This window comes from Hyperolius riggenbachi, chromosome 10 (assembly GCF_040937935.1).
Source record: "Hyperolius riggenbachi isolate aHypRig1 chromosome 10, aHypRig1.pri, whole genome shotgun sequence".
Taxonomy (NCBI): Eukaryota; Metazoa; Chordata; class Amphibia; order Anura; family Hyperoliidae; genus Hyperolius; species Hyperolius riggenbachi.
The window spans coordinates 33472272-33487394 of record NC_090655.1 but is presented as its reverse complement, the minus strand read 5'-3'; the positions used below and the strand labels follow the sequence as shown (position 1 = coordinate 33487394).

General features: G+C 44.1%; 1 protein-coding gene across 1 annotated transcript in view; it reads left to right on the top strand.

The window, feature by feature from the left end:
* LOC137533843 (inactive pancreatic lipase-related protein 1-like) overlaps positions 1-15123 on the top strand; it is a 69573-nt gene that overhangs the window by 53010 nt on the left and 1440 nt on the right. The window contains exons 11-13 of the mRNA XM_068255087.1: positions 1990-2119; positions 6887-6998; positions 13988-14134. Of these exons, the coding sequence (XP_068111188.1) occupies positions 1990-2119; positions 6887-6998; positions 13988-14134 (389 nt within the window). The remainder of the gene's footprint in view (positions 1-1989; positions 2120-6886; positions 6999-13987; positions 14135-15123) is intronic.

Sequence of the window (15123 nt, the reverse complement as noted above, 5' to 3'; positions counted from 1 at the left end):
CTACGCACCCAATACATCACATGCCAATGTTCTCTGCTGCCATGTCCAGGTCACGATTTGAGAACATCCTGTGCTTCCTGCACTTCAGTGCCAATACAACCTGTCATCTAAGCGGCCACTTAGATGGTTATGACCGGTTCCACAAAATTCAGCCCCTCATAGACCACCTGTCATCAAAATTTGTAGTTGCTTATACCCCCGAACAGTCATTTTGAGTCATTTGGTTTCCAGACTACTCCTCACGGTTTTGGGCCCCTAAAATGCCAGGGCAGTATAGGAACCCCACCAAGTGACCCTATTTTAGAAGGAAGACACCCCAAGGTATTCCGTTAGGTGTATGATGAGTTCATAGATTTTATTTTTTGTCACAAGTTAGTAGAAAATGACACTTTGTGGAAAAAAAAAAAATCAATTTCCGCTAACTTGTGACAAAAAAATTAAATCTTCTATGAACTCGCCATACACCTAACGGAATACCTTGGGGTGTCTTCTTTCTAAAATGGGGTCACTTGTGGGGTTCCTATACTGCCCTGGCATTTTAGGGGCCCTAAACCGTGAGGAGTAGTCTGGAAAGCAAATGCCTCAAAATGACCTGTAAATAGGACGTTGGGCCCCTTAGCGCACCTAGGCTGCAAAAAAGTGCCACACATGTGGTATCCCCATACTCAGGAGAAGTAGTATAATGTGTTTTGGGTTGTATTTTTACACATACCCATGCTGGGTGGGAGAAATATTTTGCAGCCTAGGTGCGCTAAGGGGCCCAACATCCTATTAGTACCTTTAGGTTTTCACAGGGCATTTTGAGGCATTTGGTTTCTAGACTACTCCTCACGCTTTAGGCTTTTTTTCACACACAATTGTCCATTTACAGAGAGATTTCTCCCACCCAGCATGGGTATGTGTAAAAATACACCCCAAAACACATTATACTACTTCTCCTGAGTATGGCGATACCACATGTGTGGCACTTTTTTGCAGCCTAGGTGCGCTAAGGGGCCCAACGTCCTATTTACAGGTCATTTTGAGGCATTTGGTTTCTAGACTACGCCTCACGTTTTAGGGCCCCTAAAATGCCAGGGCAGTATAGGAACCCCATAAGTGACCCCATTTTAGAAAGAAGATACCCCAAGGTATTCCGCTAGGTGTATGGTGAGTTCATAGAAGATTGTATTTTTTGTCACAAGTTAGTGGAAAATGACACTTTGTGAATAAAACAATTAAAATCAATTTCCGCTAACTTGTGAGAAAAAATAAAATCTTGTATGAACTCACCGTACTACTAACGGAATACCTTGGGGTGTCTTCTTCATAAAATGGGGTCACTTGGTGGGGTTCCTATACTGTCTGGGCATTTTAGGGGCCCTAAAACGTGAGGCGTAGTCTAGAAACCAAATGCCTGAAAATGACCTGTGAAATCCTACAGGTCGCCGGCGAGAGTGAGCGCAGGAGCGAGCGGCTGCAATCAACAGCTGAAGAAGACTATTTACATCCCCGGGATTTCAAGTGAAGTTTCCCATGACATACAGTAATTATACTGCATCTGGTGCAGCAAGTACCATCCCCCTTCTACCATCCCCCTGCAACTGCCCTGTGCACGGGCCATGACAAACCGATCCTTCTCATACTGGGCAGGGCACTTTCGGTGACAGGAGTGTGATCGAGGCCGCGTGTGCCCAGTTTCGCACGGGGCAGTGACCACTGACTCACTGACTTTCTGTAAACAAAAGTGGGTCGCTCTGGGGGCCCGGAGCATTAGTTTGTCATGGTGCGGGCACAGGGCTGCTGCAGGGGGCCGGTAGGATCCCCAGGTAAGTTAAGCTGGCTTTTTTTTTTAAATGACTTTAGGTTTACTTTAAGCTAAACTCACCTGTAATAGAGCAGATCTCACTTGACAGTGAGTATTCAAGGAAAGCGTAATAGCATTTGTAGCCTTTACTTGTAATGTATTTTAGTTTTGTAATAAGGCTTCTGTTTGCTGCTTCCTTGCAGGGTACTGGGTTTCCATGTAACAATAATTGTATCCAGGTCGGGGATTTTAATGGTCTGCAAGAAATGGTGGCCAAAAAACCTGAACATCAGCTTTATTTCCTCAATACTGGCAAAGATTACCCTTACTACAGTAAGTCAATGGCAGGAAATATTGGCTGAAAAAACCCAAATCCTTTTGTTAGGCTCAGAACCCTGAGTGTTGCACAAAGTGAGAGGCAAACATTCAAGTGCTTTTTAGGAATACTTAATAAACTACAATCTGGGCAAGACCTCCCTTGTAAGGGCTTGTTCACATTAGGGGCGTTTTTTGTATTTTTTTTAAGCGCATTTGATTTGTACAAATCGCACTAAAAGCGCTTACACTATGCTTTCCAATGACATAGTTCTCACTGGGTGTTCTTCTGTTTGCTTGCCGCTGACTAAAGCGCTGCATGGACCATTTTCAGGGCGATTTGCCCTGAATGGAATGTATAGGACAAATGCAAAATGCTCAACAAAATCGCTTTGTGCAGCGATTGCGTTTTCTTTGTATTTATTCTTTTCCAGATCAAAGAGTTCACTTTCTGACTTGTGTCAGGGAGTGAATTAAAAAAACGCTCTGGAAAAGCGCTTTTAACAAAAGCGCATTGCCCACCCAAGCGCCAGGAAATGCAAAAAAACAGCATCAAAAAACCGCCCAGCGCAAACGCTAACGCGATCAGTACGCAATGTGAACAAGTCCTCAGAAACGCTATACTAACCTTGGGCAGGGCCTCTCTTTATTAGGGCACGTTTCCACTAGGAGCGGTTCGATGCGGTTACATAGCCGCATCACACCGCAGGTGTCCTGAAACACATGCACGGCAATCAGCGGTGCCTCTAGTCATTTTGTCACTCCAGGCGAGAAAACCTGTGGCGCCCCCCTCCCCCAAGCCCCTCCCCCCCAGGAAAATAATCATAATGCAGCATCGTTTCACCAGAAAATAATCATAATGCGGCAGTGTTTCACCAGAAAATACACTTATTGCAGCAGCAGTTCACCGGAAAATATTCGTAAGGTGGCAGCGTTTCACCAGAAAATACACTTATTGCAGCAGCTCGACGCTGCCCAGTATTAGTATAGTCTTCCTAATAAAGGGAGACCCTGCCCAGTATTAGTATAGTGTTCCTAATAAAGGGAGGCCCTGCCCAGTATTAGTATAATCTTCCTAATAAAGGGAGGCCCTGTCCAGTATTAGTATAGTGTTCCTAATAAAGGGAGGCCCTGCCCAGTATTAGTATAATCTTCCTAATAAAGGGAGACGCTGCCCAGTATTAGTATAGTCTTTCTAATAAAGGGAGGCCTTGCCCAGTAATAGTATAAAGACTATACTAATACTGGGCAGCGTCTCCCTTTATTAGGAACACTATACTAATACTGGGCAGGGCCTCCCTTTATTAGGAACACTATACTAATACTGGGCAGGGCCTCCCTTTATTAGGAACACTGTACTAATACTAGACAGGGCCTCGCTTTATTGGGAACACTGTACTAATACTGGGCAGGGTCTCCCTTTATTTGGAACACTATACTAATACTGGGCAGGGCCTCCCTTTATTAGGAACACTATACTAATACTGGGCAGGGCCTCCCTTTATTAGGTACACTATACTAATACTAGACAGGGCCTCGCTTTATTGGGAACACTGTACTAATACTGGGCAGGGTCTCCCTTTATTTGGAACACTATACTAATACTGGGCAGGGTCTCCCTTTATTAGGAACACTGTACTAATCCTGGGCAGGGCTCACTTTTATTAGGAACACTATACTAATACTAGACAGGGCCTCCCTTTATTAGGAACACTATACTAATACTGGGCAGAGCCTCCCTTTATTAGGAAGATTATACTAATACAGGGCAGGGCCTCCCTTTATTAGGAACACTATACTAATACTAGGCAGGGCCTCCCTTTATTAGGAAGACTATACCGATACTGGGCAGGGACTCCCGTTATTAGGAACACTATACTAATACTGGGCATGGCCTTCTTTTATTAGGAACACTATACTAATACTAGACAGGGCCTCCCTTTATTAGGAACACTATACTAATACTGGGCAGGGTCTCCCTTTATTAGGAGCACTATACTAATACTAGACAGGGCCTCCCTTTATTGGGAATACTATACTAATACTGGGCAGGGCCTCCCTTTATTAGGAACACTATACTAATACTGGGCAGGGCCTCCCTTTATTAGGAAAACTATACTAATACTGGGCAGGGCCTCCCTTTATTAGGAAGACTATACTAATACTGGGCAGGGTCTCCCTTTACTGGGAACACTATACTAATACTGGGCAGGGCCTCCCTTTATTAGGAGCACTATACTAATACTAGACAGGGCCTCCCTTTATTAGGAACACTATACTAATACTGGGCAGAGCCTCCCTTTATTAGGAAGATTATACTAATACAGGGCAGGGCCTCCCTTTATTAGGAACACTATACTAATACTAGGCAGGGCCTCCCTTTATTAGGAAGACTATACCGATACTGGGCAGGGACTCCCGTTATTAGGAACACTATACTAATACTGGGCATGGCCTTCTTTTATTAGGAACACTATACTAATACTAGACAGGGCCTCCCTTTATTAGGAACACTATACTAATACTGGGCAGGGTCTCCCTTTATTAGGAGCACTATACTAATACTAGACAGGGCCTCCCTTTATTGGGAATACTATACTAATACTGGGCAGGGCCTCCCTTTATTAGGAACACTATACTAATACTGGGCAGGGCCTCCCTTTATTAGGAAAACTATACTAATACTGGGCAGGGCCTCCCTTTATTAGGAAGACTATACTAATACTGGGCAGGGTCTCCCTTTACTGGGAACACTATACTAATACTGGGCAGGGCCTCCCTTTATTAGGAGCACTATACTAATACTAGACAGGGCCTCACTTTATTAGGTAGACTATACTAATACTGGGCAGGGCCTCCCTTTATTAGGAAGACTATACTAATACTGGGCAGGGTCTCCCTTTATTAGGAACACTATACTAATCCTAATAAAGGGAGGCCCTGCCCAGTATTAGTATAGTGTTCCTAATAAAGGGAGACCCTGCCCAGTATTAGTATAGTCTTCCTAATAAAGGGAGGCCCTGCCCAGTATTAGTATAGTGTTCCTAATAAAGGGAGACCCTGCCCAGTATTAGTATAGTCTTCCTAATAAAAGAAGGCCATGCCCAGTATTAGTATAGTGTTCCTAATAAAGGGAGACCCTGCCCAGTATTGGTATTAGTCTTCCTAATAAATGGAGGCCCTGCCCAGTATTACTATAGTGTTCCTAATAAAGGGAGGCCTTGCCCAGTATTAGTATAGTCTTCCTAATAAAAGAAGGCCATGCCTAGTATTAGTATAGTGTTCCTAATAAAGGGAGACCCTGCCCAGTATTGGTATAGTCTTCCTAATAAAGGGAGGCCCTGCCCAGTATTAGTATAGTGTTCCTAATAAAGGGAGGCCCTGCCCAGTAACACTATACTAATACTAGACAGGGCCTCCCTTTATTAGGAACACTATACTAATACTGGGCAGGGTCTCCCTTTATTTGGAACACTATGCTAATACTGGGCAGGGCCTCCCTTTATTAGGAAGATTATACTAATACTGGGCAGGGCCTCCCTTTATTAGGAAAACTATACTAATACTGGGCAGGGCCTCCCTTTTATTAGGAACACTATACTAATACTGGGCAGGGCCTCCCTTTATTAGGAACACTATACTAATACTGGGCAGGGCCTCCCTTTATTAGGAAGACCATACTAATACTGGGCAGGGCCTCCCTTTATTAGGAAGACTATACTAATACTGTGCAGGGTCTCCCTTTATTAGTAACACTATACTAATACTGGGCAGGGCCTTCTTTTATTAGGAACACTATACTAACACTGGGCAGGGCCTTCTTTTATTAGGAACACTATACTAATACTAGACAGGGCCTCCCTTTATTAGGAACACTATACTAATACTGGGCAGGGTCTCCCTTTATTAGGAACACTATACTAATACCGGGCAGGGCCTCCCTTTATTAGGAAGATTATACTAATACTGGGCAGGGCCTCCCTTTATTAGGAACACTATACTAATACTGGGCAGGGCCTCCCTTTATTAGGAAGATTATACTAATACTGGGCAGGGCCTCCCTTTATTAGGAAGACTATACTAATACTAGACAGGTCCTCCCTTTATTAGGAAGATTATACTAATACTGGGCAGGGCCTCCCTTTATTAGGAAGACTATACTAATACTAGACAGGGCCTCCCTTTATTAGGAAGATTATACTAATACTGGGCAGGGCCTCCCTTTTTTAGGAACACTATACTAATACTGGACAGGTCCTCCCTTTATTAGGAAGATTATACTAATACTGGGCAGGGCCTCCCTTTATTAGGAACACTATACTAATACTGGGCAGGGCTCCCTTTTATTCGGAACACTATACTAATACTGGGCAGGGCTCCCTTTTATTAGGAACGCTATACTAATATTGAGCAGGTATTTTTTTATTAGGAACACTATACTAATACTTGGCGAGCAGGGCCTCCTTTTATTAGGAATACTATGCTAATACTGTGGAGGGCTTACCTTTATTTGGAGCACTATTCTAATACTATACCAATAATATGAATTTACTGAGATGATCTGTGAGAGATGATGTGATAGGGATGTGATTGGTGTCATGTGATGAGTGATATTGAGGTGATGGAAATGTGATTGGTGTCATGTGATGAGTGATGTGATGAGTTATACTGATGGGGATGTGATTGGTGTCATGTGATGAGCGATATTGATGTGATGAGGATGTCATTGGTGTCATGTGATGAGTGCTATCTCGTACTGATGGGCAATATGCTTGTCTTGTGCAGCGTACAGATGTAAAACGACTCTGCAGATCTCAGCCAACAGCAGCACTACAGCCTCTCTTAGTATGACCTTGCAAAAAGACTCCAATCAAAGTGAGGCATATGACTTATACAGGTATGGAGAATTTGAAAAGAAGAGTTATACAGTGATACTACAAAGCTTTTGCACTCTAAATGTTGGAAAATTTGGGCGCACCATAGGTGCTCACATTAATTGCAGCTATGAGGGTACATTTGGGTGGAAGAGATGCCCGATAAAGTAGCAGGTGCCAGGAACGCCCACTATACAAACTGTGGTTACAAATAGCGGGCATTATTGCAGTCAAGGCTACGTGGATATTGGTGGATTTGCAGCGTGGGTTAGGCATGGGTGGGGGGAACGATTAGTGTTAGGCATTGGTGAGGGGGGCGGTTGGGCTTGGGCAACGGTGGGTGGGGGGGTTAGGCTTAGGCAACTGTGGCGGATTGGTTAGTGTTAGGCATTGGTGGGGGGTTGGGTACTGATAGGCATTGGTAAAGGGGCGGTTAGGTTTAGGTAATGTGGGGGATCGCTTAGGCTTAGGCATAAGTGGGAGGGGGGGTAAGTTAGGGCTAGACATTGGTGGAGAGGATAGTTAGGATTAGGTATAAGTGGGGGTGGGGTCGGTTAGAGTTAGGCATCAGTAGGGGGGGGGGGGTAGTTAGGGTTAGGCATAAGTGGACGGTAGTTAGGGTTAGACATTGGTGGGGGGATAGTTAGGGTTAGGCATAAATGGGGGTGGGGTTGGTTAGGCATCAGTGAGATGGGATAGTTAGGGTTAGGTGTAAGTGGGGGTGGGGTGGGTTAGGGTTAGACAGCGATGGGGGGTCGATTAGGTAGTGGTAGAGGGAGGGCTTATGTCAGAATAGAGTGAGGATTTGCTTTAGTAAAATATTGATAACATTTACAGATATTTTACTATATTGGAATTACCACTGCCCAATAGTAGTAGACTATCAGTAATTTAGCAGCTAACATACTCCATAGCACTATACAGAGATCAATGATCCAGTCACATCAGTTTGTGCACTGGAGGAACACTCAGGCCCCGATTTACCTCAGAGCCGCCTATAGGCACAGATGTCCTGGCACCTTACACTTCACCGTTCAGGAACCTACAAACTGTACCGCAAGTGTGCTGACTGTCCCAGCTGTCACTTCTCCCTTACTTCCCTTGCCTGTAATAGGGAGCTACAGGTGCCTAGAGGTAGCTAGAGGTGTCCCCAAGTATAAGTTAGCTAGAGCAACCTCAGTATTAAGTAGCTAGAGGTGCCCCCAACTGAAGTGAGATCTTGTCAGTGAGTAACCTCTCATTTACACTCCGCTCAGGACTATACATAGAGAAGGAGGAAATGAGGTGCTCACGGAGGAGAGTGAGACGCCTTTCCATCATTAGGCGCCTGTAGACATGTGCCTACAGCGCCTTGTGGTAAATTCAGCCCTGGGATCACTCTAATATGCCTGCCACAGCAGCACTGTATTATTATTATTATTATTATTATACATTTATATAGCTCTGACATATCCCACAGAGCTGTACAGAGGTCACTGATCCATTCTCTCTAGTCTCTGCACCATAGGAGCTTACACTCCATTGCCCTCGCTTTAGTCACATAGGGCCTGATTCACAAAGCGGTGCTAACAGTTAGCATGCTGGTGAAAAGCCCTTTATCATGCCTAAACTCAGTTTAGGCATGATAAGTTTAGGCATGATAAGTTTAGGTGTGATAAGTTTAGGTGTGATAAGTTTAGGCATGATAAGTTTAGGCATGATAAGTTTAGGCATGATAAGTTTAGGCATGATAAGTTTAGGCATGGTAAGTTTAGGCATGGTAAGTTTAGGCATGATAAGTTTAGATGTGGTAAGTTTAGGCATGATGGGCTCGATTCACAAAGCGGTGCTAACCCAGTTAGAGACTTTAGGCGTGATAACCATTGCACCATGCTGGTGAAAAGCCAGTTTAGGCGTGATAAGTTTAGGTGTGATAAGTTTAGGTATGATATGTTTAGGCATGCTAAGTTTAGATAAGTGTAGATAGCGTGCAAAGTCCCGCTCGCAAAGCAGCGCCATTAAACTCTATGCGATATGCACCAGACTTTGCTAGCGCAAAACTTTTGATCAGCTGTGCACTGCGGTGCTAACGCAGTTGGTGCTTAAACTTATCACACCTAAACTTATCACACCTAAACTTATCATGCCTAAACTTATCACACCTAAACTTATCACACCTAAACTTATCATGCCTAAACTGAGTTTAGGCATGATAAAGGGCTTTTCACCAGCGTGCTAACTGTTAGCACCGCTTTGTGAATCAGGCCAGATAAGTTTAAGCACCAACTGGGTTAGCACCGCAGTGCACAGCTGATCAAAAGTTTTGCGCTAGCAAAGTCTGGTGCACTTCGCATGGAGTTTAATGGCGCTGCTTTGCGTGCGGGACTTTACGCGCAATCTAAACTTATTTAAACTTATCATGCCTAAACTTATCACGCCTAAACTGGCTTTTCACCAGCGTGGTGCAATGGTTATCATGCCTAAAGTCTCTAACTGGGTTAGCACCGCTTTGTGAATCAAGCCCAAAGTGTTATTATTATACATTTGTGAGACAAATACATTATTATACATTTGATTTGTTAGGCAAATTGAGAGACAATTGGCCTTACGTTCTAAAGGTGGCCATGCATCTAGCAATTTATGGGCAGACCGACCAAGAGACAGATTTCTATCTGATTGTAGAGAATCTGTTGCTTGTCCGTACGCCATGGGACAAAATCAATCAATCAGACTGACATTTTGCTGCAAGAATTTTCATCCTATTTAATAAGATTATCAAATCGCTGGTCGATTGGGCCACAAAATCTGTAGATGTATGGGCACCTTAAAGAGGAACTGTCGTGAAAATCTTAAAATTTAAAACACATACAAATAAGAAATACGTTTCTCCCAAAGTAAAATGATCCATAAATTACCTCTCTCCTATGTTGCTGCCACTTGCAGTAGGTAGTAGAAATCTGACATTACCAACAGGTTTTGGGTTAGTCCATCTTTTTATGGGGGATTCTCAGCATGGCCTTGATTCTTTTTAAAGACATTCCCTGAAAGTAATTAATACAAAGATGCTGGCCAGCCTTCCTGCTCGCTGCACACTATTTTGGCAGTTGGATGGAGCAACTGCCATTCACTAAGTGCTTTTAAAAATAAAGAAAACCCTGAACCGCCCATGAGAAGATGGGCTAGACCAAAATCTTTTGCTTCTGTCAGATTTCTACTACTTACTGTAAGTGACAGCAACATAGGAGAAAAGTAATTTATGGCTCATTTTACTCTGGAACAAATGTACTTGCCTGTCTTTAGGTTGCAACTCAAAAGGGAAAGTGTATGTGAGTGGCAGATGTGTTGAGGGAGGAAGTTCCAGAGGGGAGAGGTTCGAGAGAAGTCTTGTAAGCAGGAGTGTGAAGTACAATCATGGTGGTATTAGCTATCTGGGAGGCCTTGAAGGTGTAAGACAGGTCCCGAAGAACCAACTCAATGGGAAGAACAAGATCCATGCTATCAATGTTTATTCCCTGCCAGTCACCAGATACACTGCTGGCATTTTAAGCTGACCAAAGGAAGCCAACCTCAGAGCATCCAGGAGTAGATTAGTAAATCAACCTACTGAGAGAATATTCAAGGCAACAGCAGACATGCAAGCATAGCTCCCAACTCAACAACTGTCCTTCTTTTGGAGAGACAGTCCCTCTTTGGGAACCCAGTCCCTCTGTCCCTCTTTCTTCCTTACTTTCAAGACTGACGTACAGATCTATGTAAATGGTAATTGGCTGGCCACACGGCACTTGCTAGCTAACCAGGAATTGGAGGAGACTCCCTCGGCCACTGTAGTGGCGGCGGGAGTAGTGTTGAGCCGAAATTTTGCGTTACTATAATTACGCATGCCATGATTGTTTCCACCCTGTGAGTACCAGACGTTCTATTCCGAGAAGTCAATTTCAGAGAATTAACAGAATTGTTACCAGAGACGAAGATAGACGACTCAGATTCCAGGATATGACCAATAAATTCTTAGCGAGAGCTTATCCCAAAGACCTGATTATGACTGCTCAGAAAGATATTGGTGGGGGTGGAGGGGTCCGGTCGGTGAGGAATAGGCTTAACAACCAACGGATACCTTTCGTGTCTCAATATAGCACAATTAGTTCCAATGTTGGTAACATTATTAAAAAACATTGGTCTGTTCTTAAAAAGGCCTTTCCCTCAGTGATCGAGTTTCAAAAACCTCCACTTATGTCATAAAAAACCGCCCACTCTGCGTGACAGATTATGTCATGCTGAGATGAGGACGTTAGTTCGTCCCCCTGATATCCCTAGGACAGGCACTTATCCATGCCTTAATTGTGTACACTGTAACTCTATTGTAAAAGGCAGTCAGTTTACCCATCCTCATTCTGGGAAACATATTGACATTAGAGGTTACTATACATGCGATTCTAGCTATATAGTTTACCTCCTTAAATGCCCATGTGGATTGGCATATGTGGGGCAGACCACAAAAAAGTTCAAGGTGCGTCTGTCCTCACATAAACATGCAATCCAGAAAAAACTATTAGATCAGGCAGTTTCTTATCATTTCACCACTTTTAATCACAATGTGAGTCAATTGAGATGTCAGATCATTGAACAGGTACCCCCCCCTAAACGAGGTGGGGATAGAGATAGGTTACTATTACTCAGAGAAGCTTATTGGATTAAGCAATTGGACTGCCTGGAACCTAGAGGTATGAATAAGGAGTTTGACCTTAGACCTTTTATCTAGTTTATATATTTATATTTGTTTAGTCCTATATCCTTGTTGTATAGTGGGCGGGATTTAGGGTGGGGGAGGTCTCTCCCCGCCTGTCCACTCTATATGGCTTGCCATATCGCCCATACTGGCGATCTGCTCTCTGATGGCCACGATGACCGATCGGGTTTGGGGTGATGGTGGTGGTGGTTACTGCCGCCAGATGCCCTGCCCCGCTTGGTTATACTGGTCCGTGCCGGCCCCGGATCTTCCCTGATGCCTGGCGTGGTGTGCTATGACGCGGTGTTTACACCGTGCCTGTGGACGCGTTGCCATGGATATGGGATGATGACGGGGTTGGCAGGCGGACTCAGTGAGTGGCTGATCGGCGGGTGGGAGTGCCAGATGGGCGGCGCACCGCTGACCATTGTCGGCGATGACGTAGAGGTCCTGTTCCCCATCAGGTCCGCTTCCTGGTGGTGGAGCATGTGACGCTGACAGGCGGGGAGAAGGGGCGCGTCAGCGTGACGCGCTCTTCCCTCCGCATCCTACTTCCGCAACACATGGTGGTGTTTATGTCCATTCATTGGACCATTTCATGTAACATATGTTCCCCATCAGGTCCGCTCCACTTGGAGAGCGACGATTGGCTGTATTCCAGTCAGGGTGTGTGTTTAGGTATGTGTAGAGGTATATAAATGGGATATGTGATTATCTTCATCATCAGACAGTCATCACTTGATAAAGGAGCTGTGCTCCGAAACGTCGTGTTTGCTTATGACTAAGCTGAATTAAAGGAACAGCAACTACAGACGGTGCCGACTGCTTTCATTGCATATAATTACGCATGCGAAATTTGCTATTACGATGCGAAATTATGGTAGCGTAATTGCCATTAAAATCGTAATTGAAAATACCGTAAGCGTAATTTTCAACGCTTAATTTCGCGTTTCGTTCATAACGTAATTTCGCGTTAAACCATAACGTAATTTCGGGTTCGCTTAATTTTCGCGAAATTTAGCTTATTTTTTTCGCGTTTTCGTCTGCATGGCGAATTTTGATGCGAAATATCAATACATGGCGAATTTTATATGCGTAACGCGAAAACGACGTGAAAATTAACGCTTACAGTAATATGAACTATCGCGAAATTACGTTATGTAACTACGCTTACAAACAGTTGCATGCAAGGCAAACGTAATTTCGCTATACCCACTGTAATGCGAAAATTACGCGAAAATTACGCTTACGCGGAATTTCGCGAAATCCTTCTTCATTACGATTATGTACTTACGGCCATAATCGTAATTACACTAATTACGCGAAATTTCACGAAATCGTAATTAAGTCATTACGCTCATCTCTAGGCGGGAGGTCATTGTTAAAGGAGAACCGTGAGGTAAAAAAACAAAGGGTTTGCTCGAATAGTGCTATTCGGATTTTAAAAAATATCCGAATTCCAATTCAAAGTTCGAATAGTGGAAAAAGTTCGGATTATCTGGGTAGTTCGGATACCCGAATATTGGATGAACAGCACTGATGGCAATATTAGGAAGGAGTATGAGGCACAGGAGACGTACCAAGGCCTAAAATAGGTACTAGAGACGATGTGGAAAGTGAATGCCAAAGTGGTTCCAGTAATGGTAGCAGCAATCGGGGCAGTGACTTCTGAGCTAGAGGAGTGGCTCCATCAGATCCCAGGAGTATCAAAAAAACCTCTATCCAGAAGAGTGCAGTTTTAACCTCGGTATGACTATTTCCGGATGTTAGCGTGCAAAAGCGGTGCAAACTTTTTGCACACTTTCAGACCCTAAAAACAGGAAAAAATCATGTTGCTAGAGAGATCTGCAACAGCCCCAGCACTTACTCAACTCCCTGGGATCCAGTGCTTTAATTATCCCTCTGTCCTGGTGCTGTAATCCTGTAGTGAGATTGTCGTCTTGCCGTCATGACGACAAATGGCGATTTCACCAGAGGGATGCACAGCCTCTGAGGACAGGAAGGAAACTGGATCCCGGAGGAGGTGAGTTGAAACTCCCGCTGTGTGTGGCTACCAAGAGTCAGGCTCAGGGTTACCGCTTTGAGCTGCAGTTTTCCTCCCCATGCCACCCTATAGTCACGTTTTTTTACATTTACATCTAACATATATTTCACAGCGCTGTACAGGGGTCAATAATTACTTGTCCACGCCCCAGTCACTTATATGAATATTATTTCCCTATGTTGTAACATTTGATGGAAAACAGAGATCTGATATTTGCTATTACTGTATAACATATCTATTCTTTTTATTTTAATAACGTTTAGTGGAGACATTCCTATAAACTCTACTTCCAAGTATTTGGATTTGTCGTTTGATGGGCCTCTCAAAGGTGCAACTATCTCCTATACCTCAAACACCAAGATACCCGTCCTTATCACTCTCACTGTGGTATATGGCCATAATGGTGCTGTGTAAGTATGTTCTTCACATTTTTTGGATCAAAGGATTTAAGGCAGACTTTAACTACTTAAGCCTATCTGGACAAGTATTCTCATCCAGATAAGCGCCGCTAACGGCAAACTGGATGAGTATTCTCATCCAGTGTTTAAAGGGACACTTAAGTCTATGTAAAAAATGAGTTTTACTCACCTGGGGCTTCCAGCAGACCCCTAAAGCTGTCCGGTGCCCACGTAGACTTCATCAGATCCTCCTGGCCCTGCTGGCAGCCACTTCCAGTTTTGGCGACAGAAGCAAACAGGCCAGGAACGCGAGTGATGCTTCGCGTTTCTGGCAACAATAGCGCCCTCTATGCTGCTAAAGCATATATCATATAGCAGCATAGAGGGCGCTATTGTGGCCGGGAACGCGGAGAATCACTCGCGTTCCCGGCCTGTTGGCTCCTGTCGCCGAAACCGGAAGTGGGGCCAGGAGCATCTGATGGAGACTGCGTGGGCACCGGACAGCTGCAGGGGGCTGCTGGAAGCCCCAGGTGAGAAAAACTCATTTTTTTACACATACTTAAGTGTCCCTTGAAGCAGCGATGCGCGAGCATGGCGATTTTCCATTTTGGCGATTGGGGAAGGGAAGCAAGGCCGAACCAAATGCAGTGCCTGTAATGAATGGACTTGACACTGATCAGGGGCCATGTCCATTCCTAAGAATGAATGTGAATGAAAGTGGAAAAAAAAACAAAAAACAAAACAAAACACTCCTTAGTAAACCAGGGAACGTTTCTAGTGGTGAAAAGTAGAATTACACAGCACAGATTTTTTTTATTAAAACAATTAATATAATTAAATCACTTCCAAGAGTCCACAGCGACCTGGAGGGGGAATAATTAACACTGCTGGGACTTTTGCAGGAGCAGGATGAGCATTTTTTCGGCTTCACCCTGCTCCCAAATTTCTTGGCGCGGATTTTGCATGTATGCGAGATAGTTACAGATTGTGTTTTGCAACCA